Source organism: Nematolebias whitei, chromosome 2 (genome assembly GCF_014905685.2).
Source record: "Nematolebias whitei isolate Nwh7 chromosome 2, NemWhi1, whole genome shotgun sequence".
Classification (NCBI taxonomy): Eukaryota; Metazoa; Chordata; class Actinopteri; order Cyprinodontiformes; family Rivulidae; genus Nematolebias; species Nematolebias whitei.
Window position 1 is genome coordinate 12,547,209 of NC_056499.1, and position 18,956 is coordinate 12,566,164.

At 43.0% G+C, this 18,956-nt stretch overlaps 1 protein-coding gene across 2 annotated transcripts in view; it reads left to right on the forward strand.

Annotated features, from left to right (window-relative positions):
- Nucleotides 1–2,421: 2,421 nt before the first annotated feature.
- Nucleotides 2,422–18,956, forward strand: part of fn1b (fibronectin 1b) — a 40,722-nt gene continuing 24,187 nt past the window's right edge. For both annotated transcript variants that reach the window (XM_037690223.1, XM_037690216.1), the window contains exons 1-15: nucleotides 2,422–2,679; nucleotides 3,327–3,452; nucleotides 5,104–5,232; nucleotides 6,430–6,561; nucleotides 7,045–7,182; nucleotides 8,378–8,518; nucleotides 8,602–8,757; nucleotides 9,904–10,086; nucleotides 10,277–10,453; nucleotides 11,672–11,824; nucleotides 11,908–12,036; nucleotides 12,119–12,262; nucleotides 16,077–16,198; nucleotides 18,224–18,392; nucleotides 18,476–18,652. In XM_037690223.1, coding sequence (XP_037546151.1) covers nucleotides 2,538–2,679; nucleotides 3,327–3,452; nucleotides 5,104–5,232; nucleotides 6,430–6,561; nucleotides 7,045–7,182; nucleotides 8,378–8,518; nucleotides 8,602–8,757; nucleotides 9,904–10,086; nucleotides 10,277–10,453; nucleotides 11,672–11,824; nucleotides 11,908–12,036; nucleotides 12,119–12,262; nucleotides 16,077–16,198; nucleotides 18,224–18,392; nucleotides 18,476–18,652 — 2,218 coding nt within the window. In that variant the 5' untranslated portion in view covers nucleotides 2,422–2,537. The remainder of the gene's footprint in view (nucleotides 2,680–3,326; nucleotides 3,453–5,103; nucleotides 5,233–6,429; nucleotides 6,562–7,044; nucleotides 7,183–8,377; nucleotides 8,519–8,601; nucleotides 8,758–9,903; nucleotides 10,087–10,276; nucleotides 10,454–11,671; nucleotides 11,825–11,907; nucleotides 12,037–12,118; nucleotides 12,263–16,076; nucleotides 16,199–18,223; nucleotides 18,393–18,475; nucleotides 18,653–18,956) is intronic.

An 18,956-nucleotide genomic window follows, 5' to 3' on the forward strand; every position in this document is an offset into this window, starting at 1 on the left:
GTTATGGTTATAGTTCTGATACATCTTGGATTAATGTAAACATGGATGGTACGTTGTGCAACCTCTTGCATAACTCTGAGTATTCATGGTATTCATGAAAAGAGACAAAAAACAGAAAAACATCAGCTCAAGAAAATGTTCTGCAGCAAAACAAGCGGATATTACTTGATGTAAAGCAATAAATCATCGTGAAAAACACCCCGGCAGCTCGTAGATCATGTTAGAACGTCTGAAACGGAGAGAAAACTTGACAAAAGCCAGGCTGCCTTCCAGAGGTTTCCACAAAGACCGCTCAGATATTTAGTGAGCGAACGTCCCAGGAAATGAAGTCATACCTAAAATGTACCACTTCAGTCGGTGCTGAACGTGGGTTCGGATGTTCTTTTGAGTCGGTTTCCGACTCGTTCTGCTCGAGCACACGTCCAGGAAGCCTGTCGTCCAACCCCAGTGAATCTGGAAGCAGCAGCTGGGTAATAATGCTTCGATGGTTGAGGTATTTGAATCCACAGCAGAGTTTCTCAAATGGAAACTATCTGAAGACCTTTTCCACATGCGAGAGATCCGTGACTCAGTTGCTGTTTTCCTCCTCTGTTTGCCCGAAAGGGTTTTTGGCCTCGTCTTCTCCTCCTCTGGCACAACTCGTCCCCTGCGTTCTCTGACAGGAATCATTTAACTACATAAACGAGTTTTACTGTAAAGATGAGACATAAAGAAACAAAAACAGCACGATGAACGTGAACCAGGTGGTGCAGGGAAAATAAAAGTTTATTTTTGGTTTATTAGGTATGAATAGACTGCAGGGACGGCTTGTCCTCATAAACCGTTTCTGGTTTAAGCATCGATTTAAGCTTAAATTGATTATCGGACTCGACTGGTACCACTGGTCAGGTTTCCATCGACTCACCAGGAAGGTCTGATTCATTTCAGTCTTTTCATGGTTGATTTGAACCGTTGGTTAAATGTCCCTCAGTCTGTTCTTCTTGGTAGAGTCCATTTAAACTGGTTGGTTTTCTGGTTTCAGACCTGGTCCACAAACCTTCCATGGGGTTGAGTTTGGGTCTTGGAGAAGGAGGGTCCAGAAGCTCAATGTCAGCCTGCTTTATCCAGTCAGAAACCAGTTCTGACGTGTGTTTAGATCATGGTTCTGTTGGACCCGACTGTGTCCAAGTTTCAGCTGCTTAGCCATCGGTTTGAGGTGAAGCTGAAGAGTTTGGAGGTAGTCGTCCTCATTTCATCCACTTTAGCGCCACAGCATGATGCTACCACCACCGTGTTTGGTGGACGGAAAGTCTCACCTTGACTCCAAATGTCCTTCGTGTCTCAATCTTTGTCTTGTCTGACTATTAAACTTTTCTCCTGGACATTTGTCTTGTTCATGTGGACAGCTGCAGGTTTCAGTCCAGCTTCAAGTCCATGATAATATAGAACTCTCTTCACTATGGACAGGGACACTGGTGGACAGGGACATCGGTGGACAGGAACACTTTTGGACATGGACACTGGTGGACAGTCACACTGATGAACAGAGACACTGATGGACAGAGACACTGATGGACAGAGACACTGATGGATAGGGACACTGGTGGACAGGGACACTGCTGTTCCAGCAGTTTCCAGTTCTTGGCAGGTCTGAGCCTCGGTGGTTCCTGAACATCTGAACCAGTTTCCTTCCATCTGAGGGGGACGGATGAGTGTCGGTCGGTCCATGGAGTGCTGTCAAACAGAAACTCCATGCTGCAGTCCATCATGATCACCAACAGGAAGTTCTCCTGTCAGAACCTTCAGCACCTCTCATTTACAGATTGACCTTCTGGACTTTGGAGACCTGGGCTCAACTTCGAATCAAACTCAAAGTCAAGTTTTGTTTCAGAACAGAGAAGACGTTTGAGGATTTCTGAACCATTTATTTCTCAAAATTGACCCAAACACTAAAAATGAAGGAGCTTTTTAATAAACTGGATGAAAAGTTGTGCGTATAAAAATAATCTCAAAATTAGTGACAAATCACCAGATTTTAAGGATTTAACTTGAGTTAAACATTTCATGGAAATGTTCGTCTGGGTCCACAGACTTTGAGTCTGAATCTGGACCGCGGTCCACCATTTGAGGACCTTTAAAGACTAGAAAAGCTGCACAGCTTGTAAATGATACATTAAATGAGAGAAAATGCGCAGGTCACAGGTTTGAACAGGATTTATTGACATCAACTAATCTGGTCCAGATTCTATTCCGGGTGAGATCTGGACCGCGTTTTATGTATTTTTTTGTTTGTTTTGCTCTCTGGAGGTGAAGGGAGGACTGGACGTGTTCCTAGTCCTTTAGGATCCAGTCAGATCCCTCCCCCTGTAGGTTCCGGACCAGAGGACCTGGAGGGGTGGGGGGTTCTGGTATAAAAGCAGCGCGCTCGGGTCTCCTCGGTCTGGTGGCGGTAGAACAGACCGCCTGGAGACAGCAGGAGAACAGGATCTCTCCACTCCATTAATCCCAGTTTTTAAATCCTCTTTATTTTATTTTCTTGTTTCGCTTTAATCCAGAGAATGTCTGGTGGCGCACTGAGCGGGTTCCTGCTGGCGCTGTGCGTCTTTGGCGCAGTCCATGGCGCACCGAAGAAGAGCAGGAGACAGAGCGGGCAGTACCAGCTGGACCCGGACTTTCATGACGCAGCTGCGCTCAATCCAGGTCAGAACCAGAGATTTGGACTCCTTAATCTCAAGAGCAGGATGGTTGTGTCTCGTGGACTTAGTTCTGTAGTTTTATTAAAACTCCCGAGAATTAATTAGGTTTAAACCAGTCCAAACTGATGCTAATCTGAAAGTTTTGGTCTTGATCTTGGATTAAATGTATTTTATCTAGGATCAGAAGTGTTTAGTCATGGATTAAATGTGTTCGTTCTTGGATTAAACGTGTTTAGTCTTGGATTAAAGGTGTTTGTTCTTGGATTAAAAATGTTTAATTTGGATTTAAGGTGTTTGTTCTTGCAATAAAGGTGTTTAATCTTGGAATAAATGTGTTTAATCTTGGATTAAAGGTGTTTAATCTTGGATTAAAGTTGTCGATTATAAGTGTTTAATCGTGGATTAAAGGTGTTTAATCATGAATTAAATATGTTTAGCAGTGGATTAAATGTGTTTAATCATGGATTAAAGGTGTTTTATTGTGGTTTAAAGGTGTTTGTTCTTGGAATAAAGGTGTTTAATTGTGGTTTATAAAAGTGTTTGGTGTTTGTTCGTGGATTAAATGTGTTTTTTCATGGATTAAAGTTGTTTGTTATTGGATTAAATGCGTTTTGTTTGTGGATTAAAGGTGTTTGTTGTGCTTGTCCTCAGTGAGTTGTGAGGAAAACGGTCTGACCTACAGGCAGAACCAGCAGTGGGAGAAACCGTACCTGGACAGTACTCTGGTTTGCACCTGCAGTGGCACAGCCGGCATCAACTGTAAAACTAAACCAGGAGGTGAGTCAGAGTCCAGCTGCAGGCACATCTGTCCAGCTGCTTCAAACCAAACTGCGACCCTGAACCAACCATGACACTTTTAGGTGAAACTTTTCTGTCTGTGGTCATTTCAGTTTAATTTGAGTCCTGTGGATGTCTGAGGACCCTCAGGTGTGTGTGTGTGTGTGTGTGGGGGGGGGGGGATCCAACTTTAGGATCCGGTTTCAGATTGTTTGTCTTCAAACAGACTAGAAAAGTAAAAATGGGAAGAAAACGGGATTACTTTACAGTCCTGGGAAATCTGGAATTAGGTTTTAAGGTTTTCTGAGGTTGGCAGCACGGTGGTGCAACTGGTAGAGCTGCTGCCTCTCAGCGAACAGGTCCCTGGTTCAAACCCCGGTCCAGGGGCCCTCTGGGTGGAGTTTGCATGTTCTCAACCCCCGTGACCCAAAATGGAATAAACGGGTAAAGATAATGGATTGATGGATGGTTTTCTGAGGTTTGAAATGTTTTCAACACAAGATGAACGAAGAAAACATTTTTCTCTTTCTATAAAACCAAGCCTCAGCTTTGTGCCACCAGGAGTCTGCCGCCGGCTGACCCACGTGGAGGCGGCATCCTGTCTTAGGGTTTGGTCCGGTTGAGCAACTAGGGCTGGACCACCAGGAGCTCTTTGGTGAGCCCACCCCCCTCCACCAAAAACCAGTGGAATGTCTTTACCTCAGACGGAGGAGTATTAAGTATCTGGGCGTTTTGGTCCAGAGTGGTGATAGGACAGATCGGGAGATGGATCAGTCGGCGCCTCGACCAGTAATGTGAGCGTTGCTTTGGTCAGTCGTGGTGAAGAAGTAGTTGAGTCGAAAGACAAAGCTCTGGACTTGCTGGCCCTTCTACACTCTCACCTGGGGTCAAACCCTTCCTTCGTAGGGTGTCCGGGCTCAGCGGTACAAAACAGAGTAAACAGCCGCTGCACCACTGGACCGACAGGAGTCAGCTGAGGAGCTTCATCTGATCTGGACGCCTCTCTTTGGAGGTTTTCAGTCATGTCAAATAGGGAAGAGACCCAGAACTCTTCTCTAGAGAGATTATAGACCTTCTCTGATCTGGGAACACCTTGAGGTCCCCTGGAGAGTCTCTGGGGGAGGTCTGGGTTTCTCTCCTGGACCTGTTGGCTCCACGACCCGGCTACAGATAAGCGTTAGAACATGAAGATTTATCCCAACCAGCAGAGCGCTTTCTAGATTTATTCCATTAAATATAAATATAAACGTACCGTGTAACAGTCTAAAATCCACCATGTTGGATTGATTGGTCGTATTTCATTCAAATCCATTTCACGAGATATTTTGCTAACAGGCTGAGAACAACGTGAATGAACAAGAGTCGGCGCCTGACAAATGATCTGAGGTGCATTTTTAAAATGTTACCAAACGGCAATGTCCTGTTCGTTTACATGAAGTGGGCGGGGCTTAAAACTTATCGGGACTAGTCGAGCCTCAACTTCCAAGTTCCTTTTGGATGTCTGGATTATTTATTGATTGATTGTGTTGTTTTCTGGTTGAAGTCCAGAGTTTTTAAAACGGCAAAGGGTGAAGAATCCTCTCAGGTCTTCTCTCAGCAGCAGGCACACGAAGTCTTGATCTTTTTGTGGGTTTTCCTGTTTTTGTCTCAGAGGAGACGTGTTACGATAAGGACAACAGACGGACGTACCGGGTCGGTGAAACCTACGAGAGACCAAAGGACGGGCTGATGTGGGACTGCACCTGCATCGGCGCCGGAAAGATCACCTGCACCATCGCCAGTGAGTTCCACGTTCAACCTGAGAAACTGGACTCTGCAATAATGTGGCCGAATGACTGCTGAAGTTTGAAGCTATAAGCTAAAGCTGAGTGGTTAGAGGCTAAATTTAACACCAAAGAGGCAAAAATGACATTAAAAATCCAAAATCAGCAGCTAAAAACTAAAAGTAACAAAACCACAGCTAAAATTAATAAAACAGGTGCTAAAGCCAGAGTTAGCTTAACAGAAGTAGCTAAAATGAAGAAAAATTTATGTGTAACATTAGCTAAACTGCTACCAAAAGCTGAAAGTAGCAGAATGGTAGCTGAAATAAAAAATTGTAAAACCGTAGCTAGATGCTAAAACTGGCAGAATGGCAGCTAAAAGCTCAATCAGAAATATAGCTAAAATCTATAAGTAAAAAAGAAAAAGATAGCTAGAAGTTAAAAGTAGCAAAACAGTAGTTAAAAGCAAAAAAAAAAAAAAAATTTAGCTTAAAATCTCAAAGTAACAAAATGGTAGATAATGGCTAAAAATAACACAATTGTAGTTAAAAGCTAGAAGTAGCGACATGGTAGCTCCAAGTTAAAGTAGCAGAAATATAGCTCAAAAAGGAGAACTGTAGCTAGAAACTAAAAGCAAAACCGTAGCTAATAGCACAACGTAGCCAAAATATAGCTAAAACCTATAAGTAATAGAATGCCACCTTAAAGCTAAAAGTAGCAGAACGATAGCCAAACGCTAGAAGTAGCAGAACCATAGCTAAAGCCTAAAAGCAGCTAAATGCTAAAAGCTAACAGTACAGGATTGGCAGCTGTAACCTATATGTTGCAGAACAGTTGCTGAAAGCTAAAAGTAGCATCAGAAAACGTTAGCAGAGCAAGTAGCTGAAGCAGATTTGAAACATATCTCCATTTATTTCTGTGGGGAGTTTGATTTTAAATAAAGTTATACAAGAAAGTATAAAAGTTACAAAAGCTAAAAGTCACAGCTCACCAATCCCAACTGAGCTGAACGCTTTGGCTGGCTGACGGTGGAAACAGCATAAGATTTGTTGAAATAGCTGCAAATAACGTACAGAAAGATAAAAATAATATGAATGCTGAGTGGGCGTGCTGTCAGTTTAAACCCTCTGCAGACGTTCTTGTCGTGTTTCTGTTCTGATGTTGCTGGAACATCACGTGTTGAACCTTGACCTGTGCTGTCCTGTGATTTACAGATCGTTGCCATGACAACGGGCGGTCCTATAAGATCGGCGACACGTGGCAGAAGCCTCACGAGAACGGGGACTCCATGCTGGAGTGCATCTGCCTGGGGAACAACAAGGGCGAGTGGACCTGCAAGCCTGTGGGTGAGTCGCCACTTTCACAGATTTCTCAGATATTTTGCTAACAGAGACACGAAGTTGACGCCAGTGGGTAACACCAACGGTCTCGTGCGACCTGTTCACACTCGAAGCTCGTGTTGGCGATGATTCTCGGCTACTACCACACCAAATGTTAGCTCAACAGCTGCCTGAGCGAATGCTATTTTTATGTTTGCTAGGGTCGGTTAGCTGTGGCGGCCATCTTGAATAGGGTTGATACAATAACGTATCCATCTGTAGACATGAACCCAATCCTTAACACTGAGTTTCTTTAAAATTCAACCAGTGGTTCATGAAATATTTTGCTAACAGACAGAAAAACATTATAGCAGTTACATGATTGCCCACCCTTCATGAGGCTATCATCAGTAAAGACTGTGTTCATCTTTAATGATCCCTCAGGTGTTCTAGTTTATATTTTCACCCTACAGTTTGATTACCTGCTCATACATGTTTGTTTAATGGCAGCCGAGCGTTGCTATGACAACTACGCCACAACATCTTTCGTCGTCGGGGACACCTGGGAGAGGCCGTACCAAGGCTGGATGATGCTCGACTGCACCTGCTTAGGAGGAGGAAACGGACGCATCAAATGTACCTCCAGAAGTGAGTACGAGCCGAAAACAGCTGTGGAGAGCCGAATGACTGTTGACAGCTACTGAAACTGAGCTAAAATTAGCAGAACAAAAGCTGAAAGTAGCAAGACGACAGCTAAGTGCTAAAGTTAACAAATGCTAAAATTAGCTAAACAAAAGGTAAAGCCAGCAAAACAGTGCCCAAATGCCAAGATTAGCTGCACAGTAGCTAAAAGCAACATTTAGCTAAACAGTAGCTTAAAATTTAAACATAGCTAAAATGTAAAGTTAGCAAAACAGTATTTTAAGGCTAAACCATCTAAACAGTAGCAAAACTCAAATGTGCAGAAGAGAAGCTAAAAGGTAAAATTAGCATGTAAATGTAGCTCAAAACTAAAACTACAAAACCCCCAAAATCTTAAAACCAGCAGAAAGATAAAGCCAAGAAATATAATAGCTAAAAGATAAAATTAGCCAAACTTCAACTAAAAGCTAAAGCCAACAGAACAGTAACAAAAAAAAATTACAATGGTTAAATAGCTAATTAATAGGTAAAACCAGAAAAGCTGTAGTTCAAAGCTAAAAATAGCAAAACAGTAGCTAAAAGTTCATTAAAAAAATAACTAAAAGGTAAAATGACCAAAACAATAATTTTGATGTTAAACCAATAGTAGTATAAAGTAAAGTTAGCAGAAGAGTAAATAAAAGCTTAAAGTAGCAGAACTGTAGCTACAAACTAAAACTAGCAAAACAGTAGCTAAAAGCTAAAATCAACAGATAAGTAGCTAAAAGCTAAAACTAGTTAAACAGTAGCTAAATGCTCTAACAGACAGATCATTAGCTAAAAGTCAAAACTACCCAAACAGCAAATGATGTAGCTAAAAAATATTGTGGCTGAAACAAACAAAAATAGTCTGAATCGTAGCTAAAAGCTAACCAAGTAGTAAGTTTGTTGATGTTTTGAAGAAGCTGAATTTTTAAGGATTTGAAACTCGATGCACTTCCAAAAGACAAAATTGTAAATAAAGTGAAACATTTCAAAAAGTATAAAATTAACAACAAAACAAAGTTGTAAAATTTTCAACGAGCTGAATGTTTTCATACCTGAACGTGAGAATCAGCTGAAAGCTCGCTGAAGCAGCTCGAGTTCTTCAAACGTAGAAAAGAAACAGGAGACGTGTTTTAACGCCAGGAGCAGCTGCTGACCGGTACTGTTCCCCCACCAGACCGCTGCAACGACCCGGTGACCCGGAGGTCCTACAGCATTGGAGAAACATGGACCAAGTCCGACTCCAGGGGGACCCCCATGCAGTGCGTGTGCCTGGGGAACGGCCGCGGAGAGTCCAACTGCCACATCGCGGGTCGAAGTGAGTTCTGACAGAACCCTTATCAGCTTCACTCCTGACGTCCTCGGACCCTGGTGGTCCTGACTCTTCCGATCTGGTTTCAGCTCAGTCCCTGCTGTACAAGGTGCCCACCGCTGAGGGAACCTGCCTCATCGATTCTGGAGCCTCCTTCTACGACGGGCAGCGCTGGATCAGAACCCAGGGCAGCAAGCAGATGCTGTGCACCTGTCTGGGCAACGGGGTCAACTGTCAGGAGTGGGGTGAGTGCCGGAAACTAGAAACAAACTGAAATTAATACATAAAATAACTCCATCCATCCCAACACGATCATTAATGGATTGTTTTAAACGCTGTAATGAAACCAGTTTTCAGGGTTGCCAGATAGAAAATACAGAGATATTGTACTTGAATATTTAGCCTATCTGACATGTTCTGCTGTTTGCAGATGACGTGGTCTTGTTGGTGTCATTTTAACAGGTCTCTCTTGTAAATGAGTCTTCGAGGCTCAATGAGAACTAACCTGTATAAATTAAGGTCTAATAATAATTTTAAAAAACTGTACCGTGATCTTCAGCTCTTACTGGAGAAGTTCACAGCTAGGGTGAGAATCAGAACCTCCAAATCTGAGACGGTGGTCCTCAGTCAGAAAAGGGAGGGTTGTCCTCTCTGGGTTGGGAGTGAAGTTCTGCCTCCAGTGGAGGAGGTCAAGTATCTCTGGTTTTGTTCTCCGTGAGGGAAGAATGGAGCGTGAGATCTACAGACAGATCGGTGCAGCTTCTGCAGTATTGTGGACTCTGTGCCGGTCCGTTGTGGTGAAGAGGGAGCTGAGCTGCGAGGAGAAGCTCTATGTTTACGTTTATGTTCCTACCCTCACCTTGGTCCTGAGCTCTGGGTATAACCAGATCCTGGATCCAGAAGGTCTGAATGAGTTCTGTCTGCAGAGTAGCTGGACTCTCCTCAGAGATCAGGTGAGAAGTTCAGTTCTCCAGAAGAGACTCGGAGTAGAACTCCTGCTCCTCCACATCCAGAGGAGACAGCTGAGGAGGTTCAGACATCTAGTAAGGATGAACCCTGGACGCCTCCATAGGGAGGTGTTCTGGACACGTCTAATTGGGAGGAAGACCCGGGACACCCTGGAGAGACTAGGTCTGTCAGGTGGTCTGGGTATCATTGGGAACTTATTATTAATTTTATAAACATTTAATCTTTTGTGTAAATATGATCATTATTGGCTATCTGGCAACGCCTCTAGTTTTATTTGAAGGAATGCAGTTTCCTCTACCATTTTCCAAGGAGGGCGCCCCTCCATGTCCAAGAACTGAGTGCCCTGCTTATGAAAATCCCCCTGGTTCGGATATTTGGCTAACAGGTGAAGATGTTAAAGGTGTCCTCTCCTGTTTGTGCAGAGGCCCAGAGCCACGTGTACGGTGGTAACTCCAACGGTCAGCCGTGCGTCTTCCCGTTTGTCTTCATGGGGAAGACGTACTACTCCTGCACGTCGGACGGCCGCAGCGATGGACAGCTTTGGTGCTCCACGACCTCCGACTACGAGAGGGACCAGCAGTACTCCTTCTGCACCGAAAAATCTGGTGAGCCTCCGGAACGGGTCGTCAGATTTTGCCACGTGTCACAGAACGGGAGCTGAAGCTAACATAATAATAATATGAATCATAATCATAATCAGAAAAGCTGAAGCTAACATAATAATAATATGTATAATAATCATAATCATAATCAGAAAAGCTGAAGCTAACCGCCTCCGTTCTGTTAAAATCGCAGCCACCGTGGTGACCCGAGGTGGAAACTCCAACGGCGCCTTCTGCAACTTCCCCTTCCTCTACAGCGGTCAGAACTACACCGAGTGCACCGCCGACGGGCGCCGCGACAACATGAGGTGGTGCGGTACCACCTACAACTACGACGCAGACCAACGCTACGGGTTCTGTCCAATGGCTGGTGAGTGTGCTTTGCTTGATTGATGCTCAAGGTCAAAGGTCACCCTTTAATTTGACTTGATTTAACACAACCTGTTAATTACCACAAACTAAAGCATTAAAGGGACAGTTTGGATCTTTTGAAGTTGGATTCTGTGGTTATGAACAAACAATATCTTACCTGCTGCAGTTTGAATCCTCAGTTTGGAGGACTAAAGTTGTTAAAGATGGCAGGAATCCTCTTGGCTCTGTGCAAGCTAATCTAATTAGGATTAAACTTTATTTCTTCAATCTGAGGTCAGTCAGACAGCTATCTACAACAGGTAAGATACTATTGATCAGAACCCGTCTTCCAAAGATCTGAACCACCTTAAAGTCAGCGCAGAACAAACCCTCTGAAAAACGACACGTTTATCTCATCTTGTTCTCACAGATTACGATAATCTGGTTCACTTTAATCATGGATTAAATGAGCTGAGAGCGATACGGGAGAACAACCCCATCAATGTGTCCACGAACTGGACTCTGGTCCCAACTGAAGGGGGTTCTCTGTGTGAACAGGTCCAGAGTATCTGAAGAAAACAGCGCTGAGTGACAGCTGAAATGAACTTAAGAAGCTAAAACTGAGCTCCTACAGCTAAAATGATAGCAAAACAAAAGCTAAAATGAGCAAATGTTACAATTAGTTACAAGATAAAAGCCAAAATAAACTACAAGATAAGCTAAAGCCAGAACAATAATTAAAGGCCAACATAATCAGAATACTAGCTAAAAGCTAAAATTAGGAAAACTGTAGCTAAAACAAAAGAACCTGCAAAAAAAAAAAAATTTGCTGAAAGGTAAAATCAGCGGAACTGGACCAAAAGCTAAATCAGCTAAACAATAGCTAAATGAGAATAGAAAAGTAGCTGAAAAATAAAACATGCAAGACAGTAAAAGCTAAAACTAGCTAACATCTAAAAACTAAAACTGTCAAAATAGAATTTTAAAGCTAGAACAAGCTAAACACTAATATTAGAAAAACAACTGAGCTAAAAGTAGCTGAAGTGTAGCTAAAAACTAAAAGTAGCAAAAGGGTAGCTCAATGATAAAAGTAGCAGAACAGTAACTAGCTGATTAAATATAGCCGGTTTGTAAGGGTTCTCAAATGGTGGCCCCGGTACGGAACAGTTTGAGGAAACTAAAGCTCACACAGAACCCCTCTTGTTTTTTCTCACTTGTTCGTTCTTCCATTATTTAGCCCACGAAGAGGTCTGCACCACCAGCGATGGAGTGATGTACCGTGTCGGGGACAAGTGGAACAAACGCCACGCCATGGGTCACATGCTGGAGTGCACGTGTGAAGGGAACGGCCGTGGGGAGTGGAACTGTGTTCCTCACGCAGCTCAGCGAGGTCAGAGAACCAACTTTATGGAAACCTAGAAAAATAAAATAAAAGCATTACACATTAAAACACGAACGCCTCCATTGATCCAGATCGCTGCGTTGTTGACGGCTTGTACTACGAAGTCAACCAGGAGTTCTCCAAGCGCCACACCGAGGGACACATGATGAACTGTACCTGCTTTGGAGAGGGCCGCGGACGCTGGAAATGTGACCCGATCGGTGCGTTTGTAGCTTTTTTTTTTTTTTTTCCTCAGCGGAGAAACCTTAAAGTCCAGCAGCTCAGCTTTGTTTCCTGAAACAGATCAGTGCCAGGAGCCTCAGAACAAGGCCTTCTACCAGATCGGAGAGCAGTGGGACAAAGTTTTCAACGGGATCCACTACCGATGCTACTGCTATGGCAACGGGAACGGGGAAATGAGATGTGAACCCACGCAGACTTTCCCAGGTAAAGGAAGACTGTGTTTTATTTGGTTGTGAAATATTGGGTGATTTGTCAGAATTAAAGTTTTTGTGATAAATTTATGGGCAGCAGTCGTTGGGTACGAGGCGAGGCACTCCTGGGTCACTGATTCATTACATGGACACGTAAAGGCAACACCAGGGGTCTATTTATGGGAACCAAACATGCATGTTTTGGTATCTGGGGAGAACATGCAAACCCTACCTAGAAAGGCCAGGAGGCGTATCTTTGACCTTCTCGCTGTGAGGTGACGCTGCTCATGAAAGTATCTCAGTGGACATCGGGCCGTGTTGACTCATGAACGAGCTCTTAAACGTTTGCGTTATTCCATGTTGATTGTGAAAAAGTTTACTCGGTCTGCTGTGCTTGTTGAATCTGCTTTAGTTTCCATGCCCAGCCACTAGCTGGCGCTGTGGTTTTTGTATTTAATTGACACCTGGATGCTCGCAGGTACGTCAGTCCCGAGAGTGAAATGGTTACATCCAAAATGGAGAAGGCACGAACGTTTGTTTGGACTGAAGATGAGGTTGAGTTGTTCCTTTACAGTAACGAAGGGTGATCAGCACAAACAGCACTCTGCTATCTATTCTGAAAACGACGGACTCAGATCATTGTGCAAACGGGGTCTTAGTGAACGACTCAGACTTGCAAGAAAATAGTTGAATTTTCCTTTGCAGTCTCACTTTGTGTTTGCGACAAGAAAACTACTGCAAACCTGAAAATCACGGCTTATTCTTGTGTGCACGGCTTGCAGAACTGCATTTGTGGCCGTGCACATTATTTTGTCCACCTCTTCACACGCTTCAGCAGCCCTGCCACATTTGTGATTTAATCTACCGGAGTACACTTTAGAAACACGACAGGCAGATCTGGACTAGTAGATTTTATAATTATTTATCATCTGCGTCATTTCTAGGCCTGGACGTCCAGCGCTGCAGCTCCGACGCAGGTGTCAAAAATACGTCTATAGAGTTTACAGAAACTAAACTGAGATGGGTTTGAGACTAGAGATGCACGATATTGGATTTTTGGCCGATATGTTAAAACTTATTTGGCCGCTACAGATATTTTTTATATACGTTCCTTTGTCAGAACATAGCCCTCTTATTTAGGCTTATTTGCTACAAAATTTGTGTAAGAGCTGGTGACATATATTCAGTAACAGCCATATGATATGCCTAGCCTTATATTAAATGTAAAGTGTTAAATGTTATTTATTAGCAGGAGTCACCTGTGATGCTGTCTCACTTGTGGAGCTTGTTCCAGGTTCCTAGCTGCAGTGTGGGATCCTCTGCACTCCTGTGCATGAAGGACAGACTTTTTAAGTTCAAAGTTTTTGTCTATCCATTGTGCCGTAAGACTAATCATGCTAACGGGCTAACACTTGACGTCCAAATGTCTGTGGTAAAACTCACCCAAGTGCTATCAGCTATTAGCTTCTCAATGACGTCGGAGATGACGGCTTGTAACTCGAGTAAGGTTATGTCAGAAAAATATCTCAACTAGGGACGAAGTGGCGAGGCTCAACGTAGTCCAGAAATCTTTGGAATCCGACATCCTCAGTGAAAAAAAAACTTTCACACCGCCGACATTTTGACTTCTTCCTCTCCGCCATGATCAGATCAGGTAAGCGCATGTGACGTCATCATGTTGCGCTGGCGCTGCAAGCATCCTTGTCACTGGGTTGTCAGACAAAAACAGCGTCTTTTATATCGGAGAGTTATTTTGATGGAATGGCCGATATTTAACTTTAATGCTAATATCGGCCGATACCATGCCGATAATCTCGTGCGTCCCTATTTTGAAACGTCCACAACAGCTGTGATCATTTTAAAGAAAGTTTCTAACACTTTTTTAAAACATGTTTAAAACTCAAGCCACCAGACGGCGAGCCTCTGCAACTCACCCCAGAAAACTGAACAGCCCCGCAGCGTTTTGAGACGTTTTTTTTTTCTCCATTCAGTCAACCTTTATTTAGACAGGTTAATTTTGGGACTTCCTGGTGAACGTTGTTTGTTAGCTAGACACCAGCTCGACCAACTCCTCCACCCTGCGACTGTGGTGCATATAAAAGTTGGTGGGCGTACAATGCGGTGTGCGCCGTACTCTTGTTTGTTGTTTTCAATTGTTTGAGAAGTCACTGCGCTTTGTCCTACATGTCCCTGAATCCTACAAACAGTTCCTTTTAAGCTAATCTGTTGTTCTGGGTTGAGTAAATTAGTTGAAATGTAAACAAGTAAACACAAACTGAAAGCTTTAAACTGCTGTGCTGACTGTTTGGAAGTCGTTCAGACCATTATAAACTATATTTCAATATAGTATATATCTCAATTCTAGAATTGCGCCGCTCAAGGTGGCTGCATGTTGGAGCAGCTCTGTTACTTTCATTCTGAGATTTTGCTTTTGGAAACTTTAATTCCTCTTTTTCTGGAGGTAAATCACATTTTTTTGGATGATTGTTTCCTCTGGTATCGGATGCTGTGCACCTGGAAGGATGTTTACTGAAACTTTTTTAGTTTTGGAGATTTGTTATGATGCGTAACCATGGCAACAGGGCAGTTTTCTACAACCAACTGCAGCTGATTAACATCTCAAAAGCACAAATAACATCTCAACTACAGCCACAAATCTCAAATGAGTTGAAAAGGAGACTCTGTGGATGCATTCTCAGCAACCTGCCAGCTGTGCTCGAGTGCCTGACCACTGAGATCCTGGAACTAGCAGGAAACACGGCTCATGACAGCAGAAGAACAGGATCGTCCCTCGGCACCTACAGTTGGCTGTCCGCAGCGAGGAGGAGCTCAGCAGACTGCTGGGAGGAGTGGCCATCGCTTTGGGAGGAGTTCTGCCCGGCTTTCGGGCGGTCCTACAGCCCGGGGGAACTGAGAGGCCAGCCGAGACTGGGTGGACGGATCGAACGGCATCTGCAGCCATTTTCTTAGGATCCACTGTGGGATGGACCTTTACAAGAGATCCTTCCTGTCTACATCCATCAGTATCTATAACATCTCTTAATGAAATGAGGATAACGAGTTACAACAACAACAAGTAATTTCCCTTTGGGATTAATAAAGTATTTTTGAATTGAATTGAATTGAATATTTACTGTAATTTGATGAACTCATTCAACTGTTTTTATGTAACTGACCTCTCCACTCTCAGACCCCACAAACTTCACGTCGAGGGGTCTGAACTTTGAATTCTTTAAAGTGATGAGCTTCTCTTTGGTTTCTAGTTTGGGAGTTTTTTTTCCTCCCCTCTCTGTTAAATGCAGCCGACTTTTAATTTATTCATTTATTTTTAGGCTCAGCTATCCGTCAAACGTGAGTGTCGCTGAGCGTACGGGACTTTCAGTTTGTTGGCTTTTGTGGGGAAAAGGATAAAGTGATGAACAAAACGATTGTGGGAAACGGACTCCGGTCACTTCCTGCCTCTGTTGCCTAATTTGTCTCTTTGGACCGAGTCGTAGATCAAACGATGCCTTGACGTGTTGCAGCGGTGACGTTTATCTCCTGATCAGTCCAAACAGAGGACAGAGTGTGCTGAGTGGACTGAGAGGCAACTGAGGCCAGTTAAATGTGATGAATCTAACACCGAGGTGTGTTTTTAGACTGTAAGATGTTGAGCTGCTTCTGCACCATCTGATGGTTTGATTTGGCCCCAAAATGTTGGCCTTGGGTTGTTAGATCCATCAGAAAGTTGCCAGCTCTCACCCACTTGCCCAGTATTTACCACCGTCTTGTCTCTTTGCAAACACAATGTTTGGTTTTATGATGTTCCTGATGCTTGAACTCCTCAGGCGGCTCCAGACCGGTCCAGGTGATCATCACCGAGGCAGGGAAACAGCCCGACTCCCACCCCATCCAGTGGAACCCTCCGTCGTCCACCCACGTTTCGCAGTACATCCTCAAATGGAGACTCGTGAGTCACACTCTTGGTCCTCAGGCCTTCATGAATGAACTCTTTGAGTGAATTTCTTTTTCCTAAAACTTGACTTTAAACGGTGGAAGCTTTGAACGACGCCATAAGTTTTTACTGATTTTGTTCAGTTTGAGCAAACAGTGATTAGGAGGTACACGAACACAAACCCACTGCTGCTCTAGCTGAGTTTAAGGTAAATATTTGCTTGTTTGAAGTCGTTTTCTGCTCTTCGATCGTCGCCTTCACTTTTTTCATTCATTCAACCTGTATTTATACAGGTTAGTCTTATTGAGCCTTTGAAGCCTTTAAAAAAGTCAACACTTCAATAAAAGAGCTAAAGAAAGTTCCGTAAACCTTCCATGAATGTAAGAAAATGTAAACAGGTAGAGAAAAATCACCTTTTGAATGATATTAAGATGAACTCAGATGCTGACTGTTGTACCGTCTTAGTGCTCCTGGATCTTTCTGCTTCGCTTGATACAGTTGATCATGATATTCTCCTGAGCCGACTAAATTATTGGTTAGGTGTTAGAGACCTTGCTCTGAGGTGGTTCAAATCTTATCTTCATGACAGAACTTTTTCTGTAATTTCTGGCAATAATTCCTCCAGTTCATCTTCTCTCACCTGTGGTGTTCCCCAAGGTTCTATTCTTGGGCCACTATTATTTTCCACTTACTTGCTACCACTTGGTCGGGTTATTCATAAATTCAACGTCTCTTTTCATTTTATGCAGACGATTCCCAGATTTATTTTGCTATTAACCCATCAGACCTCTCTACTCAGTAAACTTATCCTCTGTCTTACAGATATCAAAACCTTGATGTCTGATAATTATCTTTCACTCAACAGTGATAAAACTGAGGTGATGGTTTGGACCCAAGGCCAAAAGGAATTTAGTAGTTCAATCACTTTCTCAAATTAGGATATTGCCAAAATCAGAGCATTTATCTGTCTAACCAATGCAGAAACTCTTATTCATGCCTTTTTGTCTCCTGCTATCTTGATTATTGTAATTCTTTATTGTCTGGTCTGCCCCAAAGTTCTCTTTATCGTCTTCAACTAGTACAAAACACTGCAGCTAGAGTTCTCACAAGATCCCATAAATATCAGCACATCACTCCTGTTCTGTCCTCATTGCATTGGCTCCCTGTGGTTTTTAGAATTGATTTTATTGTTTGTTTTTAAATCCCTGAATGGTCTTGCACCATCATATCTATCTGAGCTTCTTGCCCCCTACATCCCTTCTTGCAATCTCAGATCCTTAAATCTGTTCTTTCCACTCCCAGAGCTCGACTGGTGACAGAAGGGCTTTTATGGTCAGGGCTCCTAATTTGTGGAATGCTCTTCTTCTAAATATTAAGGCAGGGCTCTTCATTGTCTTCTTTTAAATCATAAGTTAAAACTTACTTGTATAATAAAGCTTTTAATATCTGAATTTCTTCACATTTTTATTTTCATTTTGTCTTGTATTGTTGTGTATTTTAATAGATTTGTTATACTTTTTGTGTTTCTGGTGTCATTTTTTGATATTGTTTTAACTGATTAATGTGAAGCACTTTTGTAACATTTAAAAAAAGTGCTATATAAGTAAAGTATTATTATTATTATTATTGTTATTATTTTATTTAAAATGTACCAACCAGTCTGGGTCCAGTTAAGACTTTTTTTGGGTCTGGAACTGGACCGCAGTCTGCCTTTTTGAAGAAAAGCTGTGCCACTTTAATTTTTTCACCACAAATATTACAAAACATCCACAGATAAAATGAAAACAAAAATGTTTAATTGGAATTTACCAAACAATCTGGATCCAGACGAGGATTAATTTGGTTCCTCCTAATATTTATATTTTTCTTTTCTCAGAATTTGTACTTGCGTTTAAGAAAAACGACCTCATTAAATAGTTTATTTACTAACGGTCACGGAGCGTTTCGTTACTAAACGATCCAGCCGAGTCACCGTTTGCAGATTTGCTTCAATTCAAACAAACTTGTGAGAATTCTGCTCTTCCTTTTTCTGTTTTGTAGAAAAACAGCCGCGCTCCTTGGAGGGAGGTCACCATGCCCGGCCACCTCAACTCCTACACCATCAGTGGACTGCGCCCCGGGGTCACCTACGAGGGTCAGCTCATCAGCATTCTGGGCTTCGGACGCCGCGAGGTCACGCGCTTCGACTTCACCACCGCCCACGGCACCTGTAAGGAGGTTACTCTTCTTTTAAAGCCACAGATTTTGAGAATCAATCATTAAAAACACGACGAATGCTTTTTTGTTTTAAAGTGGAGACGTGGGAAGGCGAGACAACTGCACCTCCACCACTCGTGGACATGTTCGAGTCGGTGACAGAAATCACCTCAAACAGCTTCGTCGTGTCGTGGAATTCAGCTTCTTCGACCATCACCGGTTTCAGACTGGAGTACGAGCTCATTGAGGACGGGGCGAAGCAGAATGTCCTGGGTGAGAGTCCTAAACCATGAGAGTCCTAAACCATGAGAGTCCTAAACCATGAGAGTCCTAAACCATGCTTTTACTCAGGCTTAGACGTATCTGATCAAAGGCTCCCTTTGGGTTAGGGGTGATGGAAGTCTTGTTTATGATTTTTGGTAAGACAGACCAATGGATCAGGGGCCTCGTTCTCAGTAATGAAAGAACGTGACGACTTCCATTTCAGTGTGCAGCTGTATTTAGGCATAGATAAGGTCCTTGTCAAAAATTGGGTTGCCACATCAAAATCCAAGATGGCTACCACCATATATGTATT